General features: G+C 40.5%; 1 protein-coding gene across 1 annotated transcript in view; it reads left to right on the top strand.

The window, feature by feature from the left end:
• ALMS1 (ALMS1 centrosome and basal body associated protein) overlaps nucleotides 1–24,248 on the top strand; it is a 69,487-nt gene that overhangs the window by 22,539 nt on the left and 22,700 nt on the right. Inside the window, exons 4-11 of the mRNA XM_032187003.1 lie at nucleotides 666–783; nucleotides 2,297–4,523; nucleotides 7,989–8,145; nucleotides 9,754–11,307; nucleotides 12,008–12,138; nucleotides 18,917–20,666; nucleotides 21,771–21,896; nucleotides 23,661–23,831. Coding sequence (XP_032042894.1) covers nucleotides 764–783; nucleotides 2,297–4,523; nucleotides 7,989–8,145; nucleotides 9,754–11,307; nucleotides 12,008–12,138; nucleotides 18,917–20,666; nucleotides 21,771–21,896; nucleotides 23,661–23,831 — 6,136 coding nt within the window. The 5' untranslated portion in view covers nucleotides 666–763. The remainder of the gene's footprint in view (nucleotides 1–665; nucleotides 784–2,296; nucleotides 4,524–7,988; nucleotides 8,146–9,753; nucleotides 11,308–12,007; nucleotides 12,139–18,916; nucleotides 20,667–21,770; nucleotides 21,897–23,660; nucleotides 23,832–24,248) is intronic.

The raw sequence follows: 24,248 nt of genomic DNA, 5'->3' as shown, positions 1-24,248 counted from the left end.
CTTGTGTTATAAAACACTTGTTTTTGTTTTTGTAAGCAGTGAATTAAAAAGGTTGGAAATGCCAAATACCTCAAACAACAAAGAAATACATGATAGAACCTAAAACTTACTGCTATGGCAGTAGACAGTGGTGCTAGTATAATTGTGATAACTCAATTTTATTATTACTTGCATCTTTAAACCCTAAAGAAAAAAAAAAATATGGCCTTTGCTGGAAACAGAACTTAGGAAAAAATGGCAACTGGAGAAGACATCACTGGAGCTTCTCTTCTTTTAAAGGAATAAATGGTGGTCTGGGTAGCAGCCCTGTGGATGTCCTCCCATGTACAGACTGCAAGGAAATCACTAGAAGAGATGCTGGCTAATGAGCAAAAATGGATAGGGATTTGCACAAAAGGAAATTTAAGGTTAAGAGGGTAAGTTAGAGATGTCAGTGTCATGTAGCATTTTGAGATAGGTGAGAGGAAACCTTTTGAGTTTGGTACATAAGAAAAGCTAAATTTAATGCATAAAGGAATATGTTTCAGCAGAGTAAATGATGGGGTTACATCATCTTGACTGCAGTTAGCACGTTTTTGAGTTTGAAGGCTGTGTTAGTTGGCAGGGCAGTTAAATAGGGATTACCTTGCAAACTTTGACTGCTGTGTTGTTGTTATTTTTAAAAGATATTCAGGACAGTCAATTCTCTCCCTGTCTTCCCCTGCTGACGTATTCAACACAAGGCCGGAGGTTTTCAGATGAGACGCTTCTCCAGCAATCAGAAATGGATTTTATTCCTTTAAGGTAGGAGAAAGTTACCTGGTGTTATGACAGAACATAACTTTTCTCCTGGGTGACCATAAATTGTCCTATCTTTCATAATAAATAACTAACTATTTTATGGTCACAGAAACAAAGAACAAAGATATGTGGTTGTTTGCTTGTTTTTATTATGTTTTGTTTTATGTACTTATTTTAAGTAGAGAGAAGGCTTTAGTAGAGGTCTCATTATTTTGCCTTCAAAAGGGTTTGAAAAAGGGAAAAGGCTCATAAACTTTTCATCCTAATGTACCTGAGGAAAATGGGAAAATGAAAAACTCTGCCCTCCCAGACATCTCTGTAGCTTTTTTACATTCTGAAATAAACTTTATCAAATTTTAGGGACAGAAATCAGGTGCAACTTGTATTTATATAGTAAATACTAGCATATGTATGGATGTATAATATTATACCCCCTCCCTGGGAGCGTTCAAGGCCAGGTTGGATGGGGCTTTGAGTAACCAAATCTAGAGGAAGGTGTCCCTGCCCATGGCAGAAGGGTTGGAACGAGATGGTCTTTAAGGTCCCTTCCAACTCAAAAAATTCTATATGACTCTGTACTTTCTAGGTACTAAAGGAACATGTCATTTAAAATACTTTTATATAAAAAATATGAATATTTTACTACAATAAGTATTTCTTTAAAGTCTTGATAAAGACTTCATACAAAAGTGTGACAAAACTCCAGTGCAAAGAAGTCAGGAAATCTTCTGCCCTTTATTAAAGACAGGAAAAGAGTGTGTGTGTAAAGATAAATATTTAGATTGTCATTGATGTTCGTTTCCTCCTACTTACTTGGTGTGTGACAGGACAGATTTATTTCCTAATATAACGTACTATGACTTCACTGTGTGGATCAGAACTTAGTTCCACCAGAGGTGATGATCTGCTTACATTTAGTAATATTAAATGAGGTTTAATGATAATTTTTATATTAAAAACTACTACATTTAATATCCTTTAAAGAAATAATTAGTACAAAGAAACTGAAGTGGATGATTCTTGTATTTTATTTATCTATATCATACAATTTATATATATATGTGCAATTTATACAATATACAATTTATATATATACATTTCCATTTTTTAAAAAACTACTTAGGCAAATCTCTTTATCTTTTTTTTATTTGTCTTTTTCTCTATTTTCTTTAGACTTTGTCTATTTTATATTTATTTAACTGAAGTATCCTGTTAGTACAATAAAAACAAACAAACTCTTTAATTCCCGAACTGACTAAAAATCCTGACAGACCAAGTAGAAAAAAACTATTTTCAAGCCTTTACTTTATAGGGCAGGAGAGGTTTTCAATATTATTTAGACTTTCTTTACATTTCTTTGCATTTTGCTCTGTTTAGGGGGTGTATTTATGTGCATGTTGCTAAATCCCAGTTACTTGTTTGGATGAAGTCCTACTTTGGCCTCTTCCACTTAACGAGGAAATGTTGAAATAAATAGCATCATGAGAAATGTACTGACTTTTCTTGTCTCTCATAGAGGAGTCCCTGATGTTTCTTGTGCTTCTGAGGAGCATTCAAAGCCTTTGCACGTGGAAGAAGCTGCGTGTCTGGCAGATGCAGGAGGATCCTCTGATGCACCCAGTGACTGCTTCACTTTGTCTCAGCATCCGCTTTCGTTCAGACACGGGGAACCTTGTGATACCAGTTTTAGTGGTGGTTTGTCTCAGCAAGCCTCTTGTTTTTCTGGACATCTACTTGTGGACAAGGAGGCAAATGAAGACGGCAAAAATGATGCTAATGGGAAGACACCGATCCCCCAAACAGGTGACAATTTAGCAAGCTCCACTTCAAAAGCGATGCTAATCCAGCAAAGTAGACTGAACAAAATGGAAGGTTCTCTTGCAAAGCAGACCTGTAGTACTTCTGCAAAAGATGAATGTTTCTCTTATGACAACAATGTGATAGCTCCTGGTTTTGAGCTTGCACAGAAGGAAAAAGGGTTACAGAGGCACGATGAGTTCTCATCTTCTGAAAACTCCTCTTGTAAAACAGCACTGACTAAGAATTCAGAAAAATGTGAGAGAGAGATGCAGATGGAGCAGGAAACAATGGCTAAGACAGAGTCAGAAGAATGTGTGAGACACCTAGAGAAGCTGGAAAAAGACAAGAATATTTCTGGGCTTGATTTCTCTAATAAGTTGTCTGATGATTTGAGGAAAGACAGTTGTAAAACCTCAGATGTACAAGATGCATTTTCTGCAAAGACATCTGAAATAGCCAGGGAGTCCGAGGAGCATGGAGCAGATTTGAATGACTTTGGAAGTGTGAAATTCGTGGCTGTTACTAATGAACCCCAGGGTTCATTGAACCCAGGGTTCCTAGATGATCATCAGAAACAAGCATCTCCTGCAGTAAGATTTGAGAAAGAGGAGCTTGTCCCTGTTGTGACAAGCACTAGTGATTGTACACCTAAACAACTCGTCATGATGGACATGGAAGCTCCTTCTTCACGTGGTGAGAATGCCCTAGTGGAAGCAGAACCTGGAGTGCGCAGGGGTGAATTAACTATTTCAGATTTTTCCATAGAAAGGGGACATAAACTTAGAGACATTTCCCCTACATTTAATTTCCTCATAGGTGATGGCTCGTTCTTTGGACACCTTGCTCGTCCAAGCTATCAGTCTACTCCAGGGATATTTGCAAACAAAACTGAGGGAGAACCCAGTGCTCGAGTGATCAAATCAGATATTCAGGCCTCTCCTTTGTGCTTAAATGAAGAAAATTCTGGGAACTTGTCTACCAGTACACCTACATCTGTTGAGAAGGAACATTCTCTGCAATGTGCTCAGAAAGAAAATGACAAACGCTTTGAGTCCTTAAAACTGAAATATCCTCACACTGGAAGAATTCAGTCCCTCCCATCACTTAGCTTCATGGAGAAGGTGGGGACTTGGAATATGAGCCAGTCAGACAAGATATCTGATGAACTGGCTTCGTCTCACCCAAGTGGAATTTCTCCAAGAAAGAAAGCCCACAGTGCAATTACCAGTTCTTTGAACAATATTTTGTCAACCCAAAATAGTAGTAGAAACCCTAAAAATTATCTTGCTGCTGCTTCTGGAGAGACACATTCCCTGGAAAATTTGCACTGTCATAAGAAAAACTTAGAGCATGTTCACCCTCTTACTAGATCTCAGTCTGACAATTCAGTAAATGTCTCCGGTAGGATCACCTCCCTGACTGACGTTGTTCAGCCAGCAATCTCAACAGAGGCGATGCAGCCTTTAGAAGAAACGAGTAATGTTTTAAGAGTGTCTGAAAATAGATTAGGAGGCTCCACGATACACAAGGTTACAACTGAGATTGTTTCTGGACCTACTGATAAAGATGCTGAAAGTGACAGTACAGGACAAAGCTCAGACCCAAATGGCTTCGTTTCCAGTGAAAGAGTTGCTCAGCTCCTTAGAGAGGGTAGAAACTCTCCAACTGATGACCAGAAGAATTGTGATGGTCTTGAAAATCAACAACTTCCTCATAACTTAGATATTCCTACTCGTCATGTCAGCACGGACAATTTAGGGGATATTTCCCAAGATAGTTTGAATCTTCCCGCTAGTTCTGGGGAAAGTAGCCAGGGGGGCTCAGGCTCAGCAGTTTCTGGACACTTCTTCACCAGTGCAGAAGACGATAACTTCATCCCCTTTGCAACAGCTTGTTTGGGAACTCCGGAAAAAGAAGAGTTTAATATTGAAGAAAGGATCCCAGTAAGTTATGTTTTCATAAAAATTTCTAACTTTTTACTTTTGATTATGAAGGGATACGAGTATATTCAGCTACCTTAGAGCAAGTAGGACAAAAGTGCAGAAGGTACCACAGGATCAGTTGTCTGAGTTGAGAGTCTGTCATGCTTATAATTAATTTCTGACATCCAGTTGTGTTGGGAACATGTCATGCAATGGTTATTCTAGAAATACTAGGTGATTTATTTTGTGTAATACAAATAAATCTTAAAGGGCACTTCATTTTTCTGACTCTAATAATTCTGATGTTAGAGTTGTCCCATTGTTTTTCCCACTGGACAGGACATAGCATTAGCAGTAAGTGAAATGTTTGATGCAAAGACTTGTAAATAAGTTGCTTACAGCTCTTTTTGCAGAGCATTGATAAGTCATTTCTGATCTTCCAGCTTCTTTCAGATGATTGGGATATAATTATCCAAACGTGAGGTTGAGACTCAAGTGCTGACTAAGGAAATGTTAGGCTGCAGGAGAGAGAGCTGAACTTCACACACCCACGGATCTGCAATAATAGCAAAACCAACACAGAACTTCTTGGCAAATCAAATTGCCTTTTTTCCCCCCCTATAAATACTCTTCTTTCTTGTTCACTTTGTTCCGGTATCTAAGAGATAAATTCCTGATTCTTTATATTGCTCATGAACGATGTTTGAAGGCTCTGCATACCTTTTCTTTGCTCTATCCTATTTGGCTAATGCAGATTTCAGTTCTCCCTTCTCCATTTTAGGATTGTTGGTGCCAGTGGAGGGCAGATTGTGGCAGCCATGTTAACTATACTGAGCGTTAGAGAAAATTAAATGCAGATTTGTGTTAATCATAAACATGTAATTATCTTCTGAGTGTGTGGCTGTTCCTCTTGCAAGATGATTCCTGTAATCATTAGGTCCTTGGAACAATGTTTTAGAAGCTTTCCTCTCTGGGATGTCTCTGAAAACACATGTTGAAACAAATATAAATGTTGTAGGGAGAATATTTTAAATGGAATTCATGAGATATAAGGGTTGTCTGCTACCTCCATTTTTTAATGAATATAATGAATCATAGACTCATCTATATAATGAAGCGTGTTCTCCAGCTGTAGTTTTGAGGATTCTGTTCTCATAAATCACTGACAAGGTAAAGGGGATCAGGTCTCACATAAGCTGTTAAAGTGTAGGTTTGTAGTAGTATCATAGGGGACAGAGTTGGCCAAGTTCTGTAAGTTCATTTATTTCATATGGTTGGCAAGTTTAGGATGTAGTATAAGTTGAAAGTATCTTCCCCCCAGAAGTGATAAAATCTAGCTTTTTTTTTTTAGCTGTATATAATATCTATAAACATAGATACTCTGGTAAAAGGAAAGAAATTTTCTCAGGAGACCGTAGGTGGCTCTTGATAGGCTCTTACTTCTGAGAGACTGTTCCAGCTTTCAAAATATATTAATACAGGGCATGATGCTGTGTGTGTCTGAACTGACAATCTCTGGGTGTTGCACAGAGTCGGTTTCATCCTTGTTATGTTTTTCTCTATATATATATCACACATTTTTTAGATTTTTGAGTCGGATTTTAGTTTTGCTTCTGTAAACTGCTTTTAATGTTTAATGATAATGAAGAAATTTTACCTTGATAGCATTTTTTTATTTAATACATTATTCAAATAATATACGCACACGCACTATACAATTACAAATAATGCTTGTGTGCATTTGGTCTGTACTTTTCTGTATAGAAAAGGAAAAAAAGACATTTTATGCCATATGTACTGTGGAGTGATTTATTGCTTTAGCTACATTAGTAAAACTAAGTCTTGGTTGTAGATAGAACTTGATTTCATCCCTAGCCCAGTGTGGGTGTGGGTTTATTCCCTATAGCAAGATCACCAAAATTATTTCATGACTGTTTTGAACCAGCTCTGGCAGAAGGGTTCACAACTCTTTGCTTTGAAGACTGGCCCATAATGAACTTTTCCTTCAGAGTGAGGAACTTTCCTGCTGTCTGGTTTAAATTTCAAAGTCTGATCATGTTAAGCTGTCTGTGCTGAACCCAGTTGGGAAGAAAAAGGTGGCGTCAAAAAAGGCTTTTTAAAGTAAGTCAACAGCAAGAGGAGGTCTGAGGAAGACACTGGGCTGATACTTGATGCAGATGGGCACCTGGTAAGTAAGGATGAGGAAAAGGAGGAGACATTTAATGCCTTTCTGGCCTCACTGATTAAAAGTAATGACATCTTGTGCTGCTCAGTCCACTGAGTTGAAGGACCGTGATGGGGGAGCAGCAACTCCCCGTCTGTGGTCACTGAATTGTAAGGGAATCATTTTATCAGCTCAACATTCGTAAGTGCATGGGGTTTGACAGGATTCATGCCAAATTGCTGAAGGAGTTGGAGGATGTTACAGCTGGACCCCTCTCAGCCATTTACCAAAGGTCATGGGAGTCTGGGGAGGTCCTGGCTGACTGGAGGCCGGCCAATGCTATACACATCTACAAAAAGGGCATGAGAGAAGACCCAGGGAGCTACAGACCTCTTAGTTTAACCTTAGTTCCTAGAGAAGTTATGGAGAAGATTGTCCTGGGTGCTACTGAAGGGCATTTAAAGAACAAAGCTGTTACTGGGTGTAGTCACCGTGGGCTCGTGAAGGGAAAAAGTCTTGTCTAATTTATCTTCTGTACCAAGGTCATCCACCTTGTGGATGAAGGCAAGGCATTAGATGTCGTCTTTCTGGATTTTAGTTAGGCCAGGGATGATGTCTCCGATGGTGTCCTTCTGGGCCAGCTCAGCAGGAAGGGACCTGAGGGCAAAGCACACGTTGGGGTGCATCAAACATGGCAGAGCCAGTCAAAAGAAGTCATTCTCCTGCTTTCTTCAATGTTGGTGCAGCCTCACCTTGAATGTTGCTTGCAGCTCTGGGCTCCACAACATAAAAAAAAGATGTGAAGGTCCCTGAAAGTGTCCAGAGGAGGGCAGCAAAGCTGGAGAAAGGGCTGGGAGGCATGTCCTGTGAGGAGAGGCTGAGGATGCTGAGGTGTTTTATCTGGAGCAGAGGAGGCTGAGAAGCGACCTCGTTGCTCTCTGCAACTCCCTGAGGAGGGGAAGCACCGAGGGAGATGCTGGAAACCAGTGGCAGGACGCATGGGAGTTGCTCTGGGGAGGGTCAGATTGGATATTCAGTAAAATTTCTTTACTGTGAGGGTGGTCAGACACTGGCACAGGCTTCCTAGAGGGGTGGTTGGTGCCTGTCAGTGTTCCAAAAGCATTTGGAAGCTGCCCACATTAATATGATTTAACTTTTGGGTAGCCCTGCAGTGGGCAGGCAGTTGGACTCGATGATCTCTGTGGGCCTTTTCCAACTCATCTGCTCTATTCTGTTCTAAGATGATGAAGAGAAAACGTGCAATTCGGAATCAATTAATGTTCCCTAAGAGTGCCTTGTGTGTTCCTTATTTCTTTTGTCAGATATACCTTCGCAACCTCGGCATTGATCAGTCACCTGGAACTATACTGACGCCGTTTGTGCCCCGAGGACCCATCAGGGAAGTTGAATTTTCCCCTTCAGAGCTCAGAACGCTGAAGGACTCCACGGACACGCTGGCGAGGACCCAGCAGCCCCAAGGTATGTAGGAGGGGAAGGTCTCGTGATGTGCAAACCTTGGAGAACACAGAACTTCAGATGTACCTGTGAGGTTGTTTGTGGCCTGGCAGTGTCAAGCATGTTTCTTCTTTGATGCTCTGCATCATTCATATGATTTGATCTCAGATGTGAGATATTTGAACTGGAAAAATAAGCATTAAAACCATTGGAAGCGTGCATTTTCACTAAGAAATTCAGGCTGTATGGCATCTAGCCAGTGTGGTACCAGTTATCTTTATTTCTCTTTTCATAACATTTCTTAAGAAGCAAATGTTTTGTATCTAAAGGTTAAAGTGTTGCAGAATGTTTTCTTTCTGTGAGAGTAGTAAGTCTTGGTTTATTTTTCTCCCCAAGGCTTCCTTGGCTTGTTCAGGGTGACAAAATTTGTACACACTTTAAAACTGACCTGATCGGTTCATGAATCAGTCTATATCAACATAAAAAATGTATGGATAATGGCCTTTAATAAGTGTTGACTCATTTCTATATGAAAAACAGGACGTTCAGTTTGGGTTAAGAAGTCCTTCAGTGGCATGCCCATGTAGTATCTCATTTAAATGTTAAAGTGGGTATTTTCCTTAGCTCATACTCTTTTGACATTTGCATCTTGTACTCTGTGGGGAAGAGCAGATCTGCAGCCTCTTCACGAGTACCTGCCTAACCCTTGGAATATCTGAGAATTTTCAAGTGCCTTGTGCTGACCTGCGTTTCTGATCTGAAGAGATTAAATGCATCTTTTTCTTAAGCCTGTTGGGCTTGCTTATTTTCTCTTTTTTTCTTTCTGTAAACATTATGGGAGGCTTGGCAACTGAAACACTTGGCAATAGGTACGGGGGCAATGTTGTCTGGGCTAAGTGTACTTGAAAATGTCAGTGGTTGGGACATGAAACAAAACTGTGTTTGAAACCAACAAAATGGACTCGATGATCCTTGTGGGTCCTTTCCAAATTGGGATATTCTATGATTCTAAATTTCCTGTTGGTAGGCATGCTAGGGAGCTGGCTTTTCGCAGTTGTGTGTACCTCCCAGCATGGATTTAAGAACACTATTTACATTTCAGTTCATTTCTGTAAAGCAATTAGACATTACATATCCAAATGCTGAGTGTAATGCCAAATGTGCATCCCGTCTGCTTTTGGACTTTTCCAAACATTAGTGGGAAACCAGCTTATCTGTAGTATTTTGGAAATACTGTCCCGCAGCACTCTTGTTTCTTGCAGGGTTGCTTTTATGATCTAAGGATTCATTTGAACGTAGAGTCACCACTATGTCGCTTATCTAAGAACAATTATTTAAAATGTACAATAACCATTTATTTAAATGCAAGTTATTTAAGTCAGTTTCTGTAGTTCCTTTGATATTTATCCAAAATGGTTTAACGGATTTCTTCCAGTAGATAATTCTCATGGAGCTGTTAGTCCAAGTCTCATTCAAAAAACGCTTTTCCTGAACGCCTTCCAATATTTGTAATTCTTCTCTTCCTGTACAAGAAGGGAAGAATTAGTCCCTCTTGTATAAGAAAAAAGTACTCTTTACTTATTTGTCTGTTTCCTGAAGCCCCAAATTTAACTATCTTCTCTTTCTTTGTAGGTGAATTTCTGGCAGCAGTTGAAGTGACACAAACAAGTTTGACCTCTGGCACTTCCACTGTCAGTATTTCTATACCAATGAATTCAGCGGTTGGCTCTGATATTCTGTCGCCTAGTGAACTCTCTCCCAACTTCTCCAGATCTTTTGGAGACAAACCTGTGAGTCCGTGCAGTATGCCGTGCCACCAAGTGGAGATAACTGCTCCACTTTCCACACACCAGGAGGCAGAACATTCAGCTGTCTCCAAGGTAGCTGAACCAGACCAGCACCTGCAGACTGTTTCACCTGACTGCCATTCTGACAGAGAGAGTCCCATGCTGGCTGCAAAACGTGTTCAGGATCTGCTAGTTAAAAATGAGTTGAAAGACGTGAGTAGCAGCTCACAGAGACTGACTGCCAGTTCTTTGGCTGGAGTGAAAGGTGAAATGGATGTTGAGAGAGGTTCACAAACATCGAGTACAGGTAGTGAGAGAGATAAGGGTCAGGAAAGAGATTCTCAGATTGGATCTGGTGCACTGCAAGAAATATGTAAGCTTTTGGCAGAGGCAGAGGTTATAGCTGGAAGCTGGTGTGACCCTGTCTTTTCCAGTGCCTCTTCTAGAGAAACTGGCAAGTCTTCCTCAGCGCTGATTAAAAAGGAGGATGGCCCTAAAGATTCTGTGTTGGAGAAAGACAGTGTCCTTTGGTTTCAGAAGATACTGTCACAAGGTGAGACTATGACCCAAAGAAATATGCAAGAAGAGGGATCGGTAATAAAGCCTCTGGATTCCCACAAAGGCAATTTAAGATGGGGAAGCTCTTCTGCTGTCAATTTGCGTAGCAGTGAAGAGATGATAAAGGAGATGACCAAAGAGTTTAGGATGGGGAAGTCTGTAGGAAGGTCTGAGCCAGAAGGCTGTAGCAGCGTAACTACAGACAGAAATCAACCTGGTGTTGTGGCTGTTGCACAAAGCAATGCAAGTAGCAAACTCAGCACTGAAAGAACTTCAGAGTTGGGGAATCCTTCTTCATCTGAGCCTCTCGGCAGTGCTGCCAATGTTCCAGGAAGCTTCCAGAGCTTCTTGCCTAAAGCTAGTGTAGCTGGAAGCAAGGCAGGAGGCATGCAAGAGAGCGATGGCAGTAGCAGTGGAGATTCCCTTTCTGCCCATGTCAAAAGTCTGCTGAGGAATCCGTCTTCAGTGCCTCTAAACAGCATCACTGATGTCGCAGGAGGTTTCCAGAGCATGTTGTCAAAAGCCAGCACAGCTGGAAGCAAGGCAGGAGGCATGCAAGAGAGCGATGGCAGTAGCAGTGGAGATTCCCTTGCTGCCCATGTCAAAAGCCTGCTGAGGAATCCTCCTTCAGAGCCTCGAGGCAGCATCACTGATGTCCCAGGAGGCTTCCAGAGCGTGTTGTCAAAAGCAAGTGTAGCTGGAAGCAAGGCAGGAGGCATGCAAGAGAGCGATGGCAGTAGCAGTGGAGACTCGCTGGCAGCCCGTGTCAAAAGCTTGCTGAGAAGTGGATCACCTGCGACACAAGTTCTGAGCATGGATGAAGAGGAGAGGAAAGCACGAGGTAATGAAATAGCTCAGCTGTGTTCTAGCAAGTGTTATATCAGAATGGCAAACCTTTAATTTAGGTATATGTTTATTGGATTGCATTGAAATGCTTTTGAAATGAAGAAATAATGGGCATAGGGGGACCTCTGAGTCTGTCTGAGTCTTTTCCACTGGTTTTAAAGGCTCATGCCACATCTGACATCATGTTGCTGATATCACATACCACATTATGTTGCTTCTGATAAGCTTTAATGGGACAAGGCTTAACAATGAATGTCTTTGTCTTCTTACGTAGGATGACAGAATAGGATAGAATTGTACTTACCAGTTTGGACACTTCTTTTGCCTAAACTGTTACTGTGGTTTTGTCTACATAGCTATTAGAAATGTGCTACTTTAAGTAATTGGGAAGGGATTGTGTAAGAGTGTTGGCTTGAGCCTGAGGCTGTAAAAATGACAGAACCACGCAGTGGGTCCTGGATCCATTTTTCCAAACAAATACTCAAAAGGTCCATTTTGAATCATATTCCCGGTCAGTCTGTCCAGGAGTGTGTTTCATATGTTCAAACCACCGTATTTGATACTAATCTTCGTTTCCTTTGTTGTAATAGTTAGAAATGCATAGCATAGTTAGGATTTTAAATTATAAAACTGTTGCTGTAAATGATGAGCAAAAAAGAGAAGTAATCATTCTGTTTTATGTCCTTTTCGTGTAGCATGGGTGAAGCTAAAGCTGGCCAGCCGATCTCAGGAATCTGTGTCAGACTTGAATGAAGAGGACCGCCAAAGAATAGAGGAGATAAAGGCAGAGCTGCTTTTGAGTGCCAAGAAATCTGGACTAACCAAGGTACGAAAGAGAAACAGCTGCTCTGGAGACTTTCTGTGTCTTCCCTTCCAGCATACAGTGATGAATTATATTTCTCTGATGTTTTTGAAGACTGGTGGATAAGCAGGGAGAGGTTTGCAGACTAATGAGAACTTCGTTTAGTGGTTAAGCTTGTTTTTTCTTTGGGCATGGCTTAGTCAGGACCAGCTGTAGCACATCCTGTGTTTTTTTTCCAGTTTTTTCTTTTTCCCAGCTGATAGTTGGATATTTTAGGGGTGGTGCTAATACATAACTGAAGATGCTCTGGAGGGAGGTGTGATGATCTTTAAGGTCCCTTCCAACCCAAACCATTCTATGATTCTAAGGTATGAAGCAGAGAGGCACGGTCAGTTATGATGTGATGGGAGAAATGCACAGAGCTCGTGATCCCATTAGGATTAACGAGTTTTGCTTTTCACAGAAATTTGCATGTGTCGACAGTGCCTTGTAAACTCCTCCTTTTGTGGATGAAGGATGTTGTACAAGATGACTGGACATGAGATAATGTTGTCATGCTTTTAGTGGCTGTCTGTGTGTCCCACGGTAGGCCACTATTCTTAGAGGGTATTTTAACAAAAGAACAAACTGGAATAATGTGGAGGTGTTCGTGTAAGATGAGGAGGAGATGGATGATCTTTTAATGCAGTGCACGATATAATGCACTGAGTGAAGAGAGACTGGATAATTAGGCAGAACTGAAGGGACAGTTTCTGAGAGAATATAGAAACATTGCATGTGAAAATGCAGTCATTACCTGTCTTTAATCTGGTGTTCCAGACAACCACAGAATCACAGAATGGTTTGGGTTGGAAGGGACCTTAAACACCACACAATTCCAACCTTCTGCCATGGGTAGGGACGCCTCCCACTAGACCAGGTTGCTCAAAGCCTCATCCAACCTGGTCTTGAACACTTCCAAGGATGGGACAAATGTCTTTAGCTTTAGTGATGTCTTCAGTGTGTGTTTTTTTTTTGTTTTTTTTTTTTCTGCAAACTGACTACATGCCAGGAAAAACAGTAGTTTAGGGTAAGGGGGAGAGTATGATTCATGTGTAGCCCGTATTTGCGTTTGTAGTTTTTTTGGCAAGAGCAGTGTTGGTAATAGAGACATCAGCTTCAAAAAAGCATCAGACGAAACTTCAGTTACTCAGGTATTGATGTAATCTTTGAGCCTGGAAAAAAAAAAAAAAAAAAGGAAAATAAATTCAACAACTTTATTTATTTTTGGAATTTGAGACAAGAGGCTCTTCCCACTTTTAAAATAAAAATAATAATTAAAACAACAACAACAACAAAAACACAAATGTCTGCTCATCAAAAACTAGAGGCTCTGGAGATTTTTATTTATTTATTTATTTATTTTAGTTCTTGCTAGGCCACAGCTTTGTCCCTAATGGAACCAAATAGTTCTACCTTTATGAGACTTAGTGTTGGCTATCAATTGTTTTGTTCCAATGTAGAATAAGAAAAAAAAATATAATTGTTTTGTAAGCCAAGACTCCAAGAAATTACTTTTGGCTTAACAACAACGCTTTCTGCTTTGATTTTTGGAAGCATTTTTTACTGCACAATAGCTTTAATTGGAGATCAAAAGTAGTTTTGAATTTGCAGAATGAAGGTAGATGCTTTTTTTTTCTTTTTTGTTATACTTGACATAAATGTTCGTTTCCCTCCAAGGAAAACAATGTCACTGAAAAATCCAGCTTGTTGAAAATAAAACTATTTAACTGAAAAAAAATGCAGCCAGTTTTATTGCTGACAAAATAATCTACTATAAATTTAATGGAAACCGTTCTGTAAAATACCTCCTGAATTTACAGAGCGAAGCTGGCAATGTGTTGACTCAAAACGAACAGAAAAATGACTATGAAAAGATATTTTCCTTCTCCTAAACTTTAAAGACTATGAATGGCAAACTGTTCCTAGCACTCATGCAAACAATTCTTTCATCAGATCGTCATTTTTATTTAGTCCTTCTATGCAGGCTTATGACAAATATTCTTTTTTAGAAAGTTTATATGCTGCCTCTCGTTTTTTATAGGTGAAAGCTCAAGAAATGTACCGCTGTGATATTTTATTGTTTCTAGCAGGAAAGATGAGAAGCTTGTCTGCAAAAAAGAAAATGCAAGTAAAGAGCAGGACAGCTTGGGAGAGTTTTTCTCAGGGATCATCTGAGTATTGCTCTGTTTTACGTTTGGGATAACGTCTGATCGATTGCTGTTTGTCATTTGTGGTGTGTTAAATAACAGATGCTCTAAAAAAGAAAAAGCAGAAGGGTTTTTCAAGTTCCAGTTGAGCAGAGTGTTTTAAGGAGGTGCTTGGGACATACGCAAACGAACAGGCTTCAAACATGCATTGAAGTGCTCAGCTGAATACTGCCCCCGGAAAGGAGCACTCTATATAAAAATGACATTTAATTTTGAAGATGCATTTCTAATAGCAAGCAACCCTCATGACTGTAACTCAGAATCTGAATTGTTTTCTTTGCTTTCTCTTCCGTAAAAGTGACAAACCCTGCCCTGTGCATCTGTTTTCTGTGCACTTTATTGGTGGCATCCTCCTGTCCATTTTATAGCTCTTCCATTACACACAAGGTGAGAAATCCTCTACTCGTGGTTATAAACACTAAATCTTGGCAGGGCTGTTTGGGGATAGATGGCAAACATGGGACTTGTAGAATACAGCTTATTTCCTAAATTTCATACTGACTCCATTTCCAGTCGACTCTTGCTAAGGGTCTTAGCTTGCCCTTCAAGGGAAGGGGAGGTGCAGGACATTGGGCTTCTTTAGGAGAGTGATTTATTGGATTTATTCACTGTGAATGTTATGTGAAGGGGCCTAAGAAATGTTAAATTTTAGGTTGTATGGAGGTAAGACTCGTGACGCTTCGGGTAAGTGTCTATATAATTTCTATATCTGTAGCCAGATGGGAAAATCTGAAGACTTGCAGGTGCTGTTCTGCTCCACATGTATTGTCTTTCAAATTTAACCTTCTGCCTGTGCCTTTTGAATATGTGCATTTCTTTCTGTGCCCCCTCATTTGGTCTGAGGGGTTCTGAGATGCTGTTAGATGTAAGTGAATTTCAGCATACCAACCCCATGATTTTTTCCATGTAAATTTAGGATCTTTTACTCCACCTATATTCATGTGGATGCCACGTAGCTATCCCTTGATTTACCTAAGAGTATTCTCCCTTTGCATTCTGTATTCTTCCACTATATACTGTATTTTTCCACTCCTTGTTCTCACTTGCTTTTTCAGGAAGTTCACGGAGTTGTAGCTATAAATTTGCACTGCATTCTCTTGTGGATCATATGCCGTACAGATCTTTTTTGGAAAGATGACACATAACAAGCACAATAAAACATGTGAAAGGCTTGGGAAGATGAGTTTATAGCAACTTCTGTGCTTGCTTTTAGTAGGAGTTGATGCGTTCAGGCAGTTGAACTGGTACGTGGCTCAGGGAAGAGATGGGCTCAGGAGCAGCCCTGTGCTGGTACAGAACTGCCCCGTGTCCTTGCACACTTCTACACCCCTTTATCATCCCTCCCAGCCACAGGAAGTCCAGGGACTCAAATAAACTAATGCACTTCCTTAAAATAGGTAAGGCCACAGAAAAGTACTGCTTTGGGAGAGTAATCCTAGCCTTTCAGATGCGCTACTGCACTCCAGGGATTTTGATGTCAATTTTGGATGCTGATGAAACTGTTTGTCTTGTCTTGCTGTTCCCAGCTAACCACGATATTGATGTTAAACCAATCCGTCAGAAAAAGATGGGCTGGGATAATGGAAGAGGGAGCTGCTGTCTAGCATGGCGTGTGAATCGTGGGTTGGTATTTTGCGTCAGAAGGGGGAAATACGAGTATGATACCAGGTTTAGTTCAAACCTAATTAAGTGAGACGAATCTCCGTGGATAAAAAGTCACTCTGGAATTGCTGCAGCTGTTTGTAAAAACCAGTGTTTCCTTTGTTTTGTTACTGCCCTTAACCGAAGGTGCCCTCTGTGCAGCTGAGCAGTTAGCAGATCAGGTGAGCAGTTGCCTTAGTTTGCTTCAGGGCAAAGTCTGTTTTGATCAACGCTGACAGGAAAAAAAAATAAAAAACTACTGTGAATGGTAACATAAGTTTTTCTCCGTTATACTTGCAAGAATTTATCTTTGTGCTCTTAGATGAACAGGTTTTCCGCGTGCATCTGGGAGCGTGGTGTTTTATTCACTTGCTTGTAGTGTGATCTCGGGGTCCTTGCATTTCTTTTCTTCCAAACTGCCTTCTTAATGCCAGTCAGGTAAGTTGCTGCAGAGATGAGCTGCCAGCATTTTGGAGCTGCTGCTGTAATGAGAAAAGCCTTAGAAACAAAGGTCCTGCCGCAGAGGGAGGATCACATTTTATTTGTCCATCTGGTTGATCTCTAAGTCCCTGCAGATGATGAATGTTCCTTGTTAGTGGCTGTGCTTTGTAATGAGAATTAAAAGCATATTCAAACTTCACTGATGTATTTAGACACGGCTGTTTTGTGTTGTTTGGCAAGTACACTTGCAGATCCCTTTCTACCTTCTTGCTCTGTGTGGTATATTTAATGATTTGTCTGCAAAAGGTGTAGAGAACTCAGGTTTCAGTTTGAGATGCCAGAAGGCAGCACAGGTTCCTTAGAAAGCAGAGGCTGTAACTGAGGAGCACACCCTGGGAATTGTCCCATTAACTGCTGTGTCAGTTTTCTGCCTCATTAACAGGTGCTGAAAGGCAACATCATCTGAGGAGGAGACTACATAACGAGTAGGGTGCAGGTTTTTTGACTGATTCTGCTGTTGGGCTATAGCCTATGTTGCTTTAATTTTATCTACTTACTATAATTTGCTGTTGATTGCTGATGGTGGAGCTGTTTAGATGGTGGCAGTGGACCTCGAGGTACAGGACAATATGAAGCAATGAAGGCAGAAGATACGGTTAGTAAAACTGGGCAAGAAAACCAGAAAAAAAAAAGTTAGTTATTAGTTTCAGTTCCTTAAATGATAACATATGATGAATACATGATAAATAATAATAAACAAATAACTTGAGACTCAGAATTTTATAGCGTTGTGTAAAATACATGCCAGAGATGCCTGAATATGGGTAACCAAACAGTCAAGTCCTAAATGTAGTGGCTGTGATACTGGGCTGTGATATGGATGTGGGACAATTTTCAGACAAAGATGTAAACGTAATTTAGCCCAGAATTTATGAACAAGGGCAACTGACAGCAGGCATCCTTGGTTTTGGCTGGATTAGTGCCTTACCTGTTGCTAGGATTTCCTTATGCTGTTTGCAGTATCCAGCAGTTTCAGCAGCTTTCCAAAAGAGGGGAGGAAAAAAAAAATATTTGTGGCAAATGTGTCTGTTTTGATGGGAGAATGAAAACGATCTGCACCTGAAAATTAGGAAGTTCTCACAAGTTATCATTTGCCTTAAAGAGTAAATGAAAGGTCTGATTGTTTCCAGTCATATTTTAATTACTGTCAGCAGTGGGTGGTGACCATAAAAAGATTTATTGTAGCTCTTCTCTGGGAAGTTGGCATGCTTATTTTAGAGGAAAACAAAAATATCAATTATGGATAATGAAAGCTTTTCTAATTAAATATTTTCTCATGCTTTTTAAAGAACGTCTCTGTTTTTAAAGAACATTTCTTCTTGTTTTGTCACTGAGTTCCTTTCACTTTAGTTATGCTTCATGAATGCTAGAGTCAAACAACTTAAGTGTGAGGGAAAGCCTTTAATATAAAAGTTCTACTTTATGTTGTGATAGTTATGACATAGCAAAATGTCAGATTCCAGAGCGTCCCTGTAACCTTAAAATGTCACAATGTGGAGATTGGACTCTGCTCCAAACAAAACTATTTTCAGTTGCTATAACTGATTTCTTGGAGGCTGCCAGCATTGAACATTGTGTACTTGGTTAAGGCTTGAGCACTTGTAACTGGAAATTAACGTGGGGGGCTTTGCACTGTGGTTTGTTTTTCATGGAGCCATGGAGGGACGCCTTTCATCAGGATCTTAAAAGTAGTTAAAACTGATGTATAAATCTCCATCCTTGGAAGTCTGTGAAATTTGATGAGACAAGTCCCTCAGCAACCTGTTGGGAGGTTGAATATTCTGCTTTGAGCAGATCAGACTGGAGACCTCCAGTGGTCTCTTCTAACCTAAGTGCTTCTGTGATTGTGTATCTAACTGGTTATCTTTTTAACGATTAAAATAGCACTGAAATCCCAAAGCTATAGTGATGTATGTGTGTGTCTAAATCACTTTGAACTTAGCGAACAAATATGCATTCAAAGGGTAGTAATTTTTCCTAGTATGTTTTGAAGTAGGTAAGTATGGTAGGTGTTCAACTGTGTATGAAAAAAACTCATAAAAACTCAAAAAGGTAGAAATTTTTGATGTTATAACAAGCATCAGAGGCGACATCTGCAATACAACTTTATAGCATACAAAACTAAAAGGTTCTAACTCTGTTAGTTAGGATAATTAAGTTGCAAATACTTCTCAACATCACTCACTGGTAAAAAGAATAAAACTGTTAGCTAATTTGCTAGCACTTAAAATAAAACCAATTTTTAATTAGTTGCATAAAAAGATGAGTTCCAAGGAAAGAGTGCGCTCATTTATAATTACAGACTCTTGATTACTGATAGCACTGCTCTTTCTCTGAATTCTGAAATCCTGATGTTGGTGAGGACAGAAAGCCGTCCATGTAACCTATATCAATTCTTCTGTGTTTTTCAGGGTGCACGGAGTTGCAGTTTGGAAGCTGCTTCTGGCTATGGCCGTAATCAGGAACAGGACGTAGACTATTTCAAAGCTTTGAGTGACAAAAGATGTCATGCTGACAGCCAAACACAAGCCTCCAGGACTAAGGAGCTTTTAGAGTCGAGCTTACAAGAAGTCGTGCCTTTATACAGAGCTAATCCTCCTGATCCTTGCCTTCTGGAGGATACACCCTTTAAATCTCCGAGTGCTGTTCAAACGCCTGTCTGCAGCCAGCGTCAGCCAGTTGCAAGCAGTCATTCTGCTGGCATCGTTGGGCTTCACTCCCCAGTGCAGAAGGAACGGGACAGATGCGTGCTGAGGTCTGCAGCTGCTTCTGATGTGCAGACAGAAGTCCATTTGCCAGCTCAGAAGAAGCTGTCTTTTCCAAAATGTTCCGAAGAGATGTCTAAGCAAATTACCTCCATCACCTTTTCATCCCGAAAACGTTTCCAGTCACCTCTGACTTCCATGGCACTCGGTGGCAGTCTTAATGGAGATGCTCTCGATGGGTTAATGCCTTTGGAGGTTGGTTCTGCTAGTGCTGAGGAACAGAGCCATGGCAAACAACACTGGGAAAGATCTAAGGCTTGTCCTCCTTCAAGTCCAGTTCTCTCTGGCTCACAGTCTAATGAGATGGCATTTGCTGCTGACAGAGCCAGGTTTCATCATGTCTCTGCTGGCAGTGACAGAGCTGGAGCTTATCAAGAAGCAGACTGTTTGTCAGAGCAGGATTCTGTAGGCATCCGTGCTGATGAGAGGCAGACCCTTAGTGCAAAAAATCCTGACATTCTGTCTGAAGATGTGACTGAATTGGGCAGGCGTGGTGCCAAAATCCTGGGGCTAGACTCTGCTGCAGGATTCAGCCAAGGTACGAGTGGGCTTCGTGAACCCCCTTCTGTAACCTCTGACCAGCAGGAGGAGAGCAGCCCTCCTGGCCACATCCAGGTGTGTGAGAGCTTAGAGGGTTCCCGTCCAGCCGTACAAACTGACTTGCTGAAGGGCCACGTTAAGCTGTTGGAAGAAGAGCAACGTCCTTCTGATGCAGTGCCTCTCGTTCAGAAAGAGGCTCCCGGAGAGCAAACCGGTGCGTCTCGCCATTCACCTCCAGATGAGGTTTTATCCACCATATCTGTGTCTCCGTCGCCAATTAAGAAAGCGCTGTCTTGTGTCCACATAACTCTTTCCCCAAAATGTCATAACTCAGAGCCGCACAGGGACTTGGATGCTGCACATGAGATGAGATTGGGGGATAAACCTGAAGTCAATACCCTACGGGTGCCTTTAAAAACTCCCCAAGCTTTATTAGAAGCTGTTTCGGAGTTCCCAACTGCTGCCCTTATTCCAGAAGATCAGAGAGGTTCATCTTTCCCCATGCCAGTGTCTTCAGCAGGTCGCTGCCTGGTGCTTTCTTCTTTTCCGAGCACAGCAGCCCAAGAGCTGCCTCCACAAGGCAGTGAGAGTCTGCAGGCTGTGGGTTCAGGGGGATGTGACCTGAAGAACATCTGCAACTCCGTAGCTCCTGCAGAAACTGGGAAAAGTACCTCTGATGCCACCACCCAGATAACAACAGAAAGTCCTGAAAAAACCACCTTTTCAGCAGAAATTTATGTTAATTCACAAGACGGCGAAAATATTACCCATCAGTCGTCTCTCCAGAAAAGACGTGAATTTCCCCCAAACACAACTGCAGCTCTTAACAAAATTTCCTCTTTCCCGAGGCAGGGTGGTGAGCAAATCAGTGTCTTATGTGCTTGTGTAGTCTTCCATCTGTTCAAGTTTGAGGTATTTATGGGTAGTGAAACCCAAAACAGAACCCCAGCTTTTTGTGAAAGTAAAAATCTTGAGATAATTCTAATATTGATATTTACAGTTCATACAAAACAAACCCCTACACTTGGGGTTTACAGTTTTGTTGGTAGGGAGCTGTATCAAGGCAGTCGTGGTTCAGTTCAAGTTTATCAGGAACCAAATTTGTTGGAGACAGGCTTCGTTCAGTAAAAAAATCCTGGTTTTGTTTCTGGGTAATTTGATTTGGTTCACTGCTTACAGCTTAAAAAGATCAGTGGTTGAATGAAAGCTAAGAGAAAAATGTGCCCATCGCTATTTTAGAATGAAATGTAGAATAAAAGAGAATATGCAGGGCTTTTTAAAGCTTAACAGAGGAATATGGATGTTGCAGTGTGGTTTCACACACTGATGTTTTATACTAGAAAAACTGTACCAAAAAAATGTAGTGTTTGTGCTATTTTCCTGTGCTCTGGACTTTGTATCTCTATTGTCAAGGTGTTTAAAATAGGATAGTTGAGAACAGATTGCTTCATGGCATTGGAGTGCAGAATATGCCAGCTATTCCCTTCTCTGTTAGATGTCAGCTAACGTTTTGGTCCAGACATTTGTGTGTGCTCTGTTGTAACAGCACACTGTGTTTATTGACTCAAGAGACAGGTATCGATGCTCATTGTAAATGATTTCATTAACCGTGGGTCAATGGAGGCTCTGTGGATATACGAGTTGTATTTTTATTTTTTAAGCCAGCGTTTGTCACCCTAGTCACAAATTTAATAATTTAATATTGATCTTTGAGGAAAAGCATTGGCAAGTAAGCTATCTTTTCTATTTAATTGACAGTCAGTCTTCCAACCCACGGGTAGGTATTCATTAGATACCTAATAATTGCAATTTGTTTTCCTAAAGAATATGCTGTTTCTCCAGATTTACTGCAACAACCACCTTCTGTCTCCTTGCATCCTAATTTGTTACTTTTATCTTCAGCTGCATTAAAGGATTTAATCCTGATTTCTGTCAATTGCTTTGCTTTCCATCCCTGCAGATCAGCCGTTACTGCTGCCGTATAAACCTTCTGGAAGCACTGGGATGTATTATGTTCCTTATGTCAGAGCAGGATCCAAAATTTCTCCAGTTGGATCAGAAACTAGCGTTAAGAGCTCTCACTCAGGTACTTACTTGGCTTAGATCTTCCAATGTGAGATCGTGGTTGTAGTTCATGGGTCAAAATATATCTGTTTTGCATGCAGAATTATCTCAGTTTAGCTCAGAACTCTTCTGTCCTGCTAGTTTAGAGGAAGCGTGCTGATTTTCATAGAAAAATGTCTTTGTTCACATTCATGCCACTTTATAACACAAAGATACATGAGTCCTGACCGAAGGTTATGGCTTCAATGCCTCTGAAAAGGATGTTCTCATTCTGTTAGCAGTGAAGAGAAACAAGGCTGAATTAGAGCTTGATAATTCGTTACTTTGGGAGTTACAGTTTAGTTTTGGCTCTTTCATATCTCTGCCAGTTCTCCTTCCTTATAGTTTCTTTCTTTCTGTATTTTCTTTCTCTCTCTTTCTTTTTTTTCTTTAATTTGTTGTGTGTTCATTCTGAAATACCAGGAAATACCACATGCATTTCTGATAATAGCTTTCTCAGTATTAAATGTCTTTCCTCCATTTTAGGGGATTCCAGTATAGAAACTTTCTATAAACATTGCAATTTGTAACTCTGGATTAAAATACAAGCTAACCTCTCACCTCCCATCCACCTATCTCTCAGTAAAACACACTTATTGTTTAGTAGAGAAAAGGATGATCTAGGATTAATCATCATCTTGTTTTTTTTTTTTTGTTCTTTTCTATGTGTAAAGAACACATCACTTAAGCTATATAGGTCTTATTTTCATGTTGTTTTCAGCCAGAGCTTTTTGACATCCAAAGCTATTTGTAGGTAAAATTAATATTATAAAGTTGTCCAGTTCCCATCAGATGTGCCCCAGGGGAGCAGGTTGGTACAGCAGTGACAGTAAGTGCACAGGTTAGTCACTGCAGCCCCAAGCTGTGCTTGTGATTATTATGTGTGTGTCCCTGGTCATTACCTCTTTTCAGTCTGCCTCTTGTAGTATGGTCAGAATGAGAGAAACGAATGTGATTCGAGTCTTGTTTTCTAAAAATATGCTAGATACAAAAATTCAGCATGCATACGAGACAGTGCAAGGTTCTAGAACATGCACAGCAGAGTTAAAAACGAATAAACAAACAATCCCCCCTAACAAATTAACAACAAGAACCCAACCAAATGGTAGTTTTTAAATGGACTGCTGGGATTCCTAGCTCCCAAATAGTAGCTGAAGGAAACTCAGTAAGTCTGCTTGAATTTAGCCAGGTGGTGTTGACAAAGATGATAAATCAGTTAGGGGCCATTTTACGTTTCTACCATTAGGACGCAGCGATACAACACCAAGAACTATGCTCCTGTTGTCTTGAATTCCTGTTCAGAGGTTATACAGACCCACTCTTGCCTCCTAGCTGTTCTCCATGGCTATTCTGAGCTCAGAAAATAGGCATTTGCATCTGTCAGTGAAAATGTGCGGAATTTAATTTGAATCGGAGGGAGTCTGAAGTCCTGTGTCTGGCTTCCTAGCAGACTTGCCTAATGCTAATTTTCTTGTGTTCTTTTCTGCTCATTAGTAGAAGAGGTAAGGTTATCTGTGTCTCACGGAAGAACGTTGTCACCAAAGTTTGTGGAAAACAATCCTGCAGTGCCTGCTGCCTGTTAGTCATTAGATCTGCTCTCTAGGGATCATGATTGCTGCTTTCTGAATGTGCTGGTACTGATACTCGGATAATAGGCTTTCTTTCAGACATTTTTGTTGTGAAATTTCTGTATCTCTTCTTCATGTTTTCACCTTTTGCTCGTAATTACTGCCCTGTCTTTCTGCAGGATCAAATGATGCTCTTCCATCAAGGTTTCCAGCAAATGTGCTTGGTTTAAGAGATGATAATCCTCCAGACAGCACGGCTATCAAGCATAAAGAAGGAAGTTACAGTAAGAGGGCGAAGCCCAAGCTAGCCTGGGCTGAAGAACAAATGATACCCGTGGAGGCTGCCCCAGGTAGTTAATGTGGTGGTATTCTTTTATTTTTATTTATTTTTTGTATGTATTTTAACACAGAAGAATGAAATCACAACAAAAGAACTAGGATTTAGGATCCATTGTGTCTGGCCTTATGCTGTTGCTGATAGTCTCCTTGAAGATGCTAAATCTGATTCGTTTTTTCTGTTCTCCATCTCTCTGCTTCTCCCTGATTGCCCAAATACATAGAATCATGGAATCATTTAGGTTGGAAAAGACCTCTAAGATCATCTGGTCCAGCCTTTAACTTAGCACTGTGAAACATGGATGTTTCTATTTGCTAAGATTCCAGTGGCTGCAGTGCTTATCAGGGCCTCTGTAAGATTATTTTTATTTTTTTTAAGGCACTTTGTTAAGTTTTTGAAGTGCAAAGCTTTCTCTAAGTACGGAAAGGAT

The sequence above is a fragment of the Aythya fuligula genome, chromosome 4 (genome assembly GCF_009819795.1).
Source record: "Aythya fuligula isolate bAytFul2 chromosome 4, bAytFul2.pri, whole genome shotgun sequence".
NCBI lineage: Eukaryota > Metazoa > Chordata > Aves > Anseriformes > Anatidae > Aythya > Aythya fuligula.
Note: the sequence above shows the minus strand (reverse complement) of the source record. Positions and strands in the feature narration are given on the sequence as shown.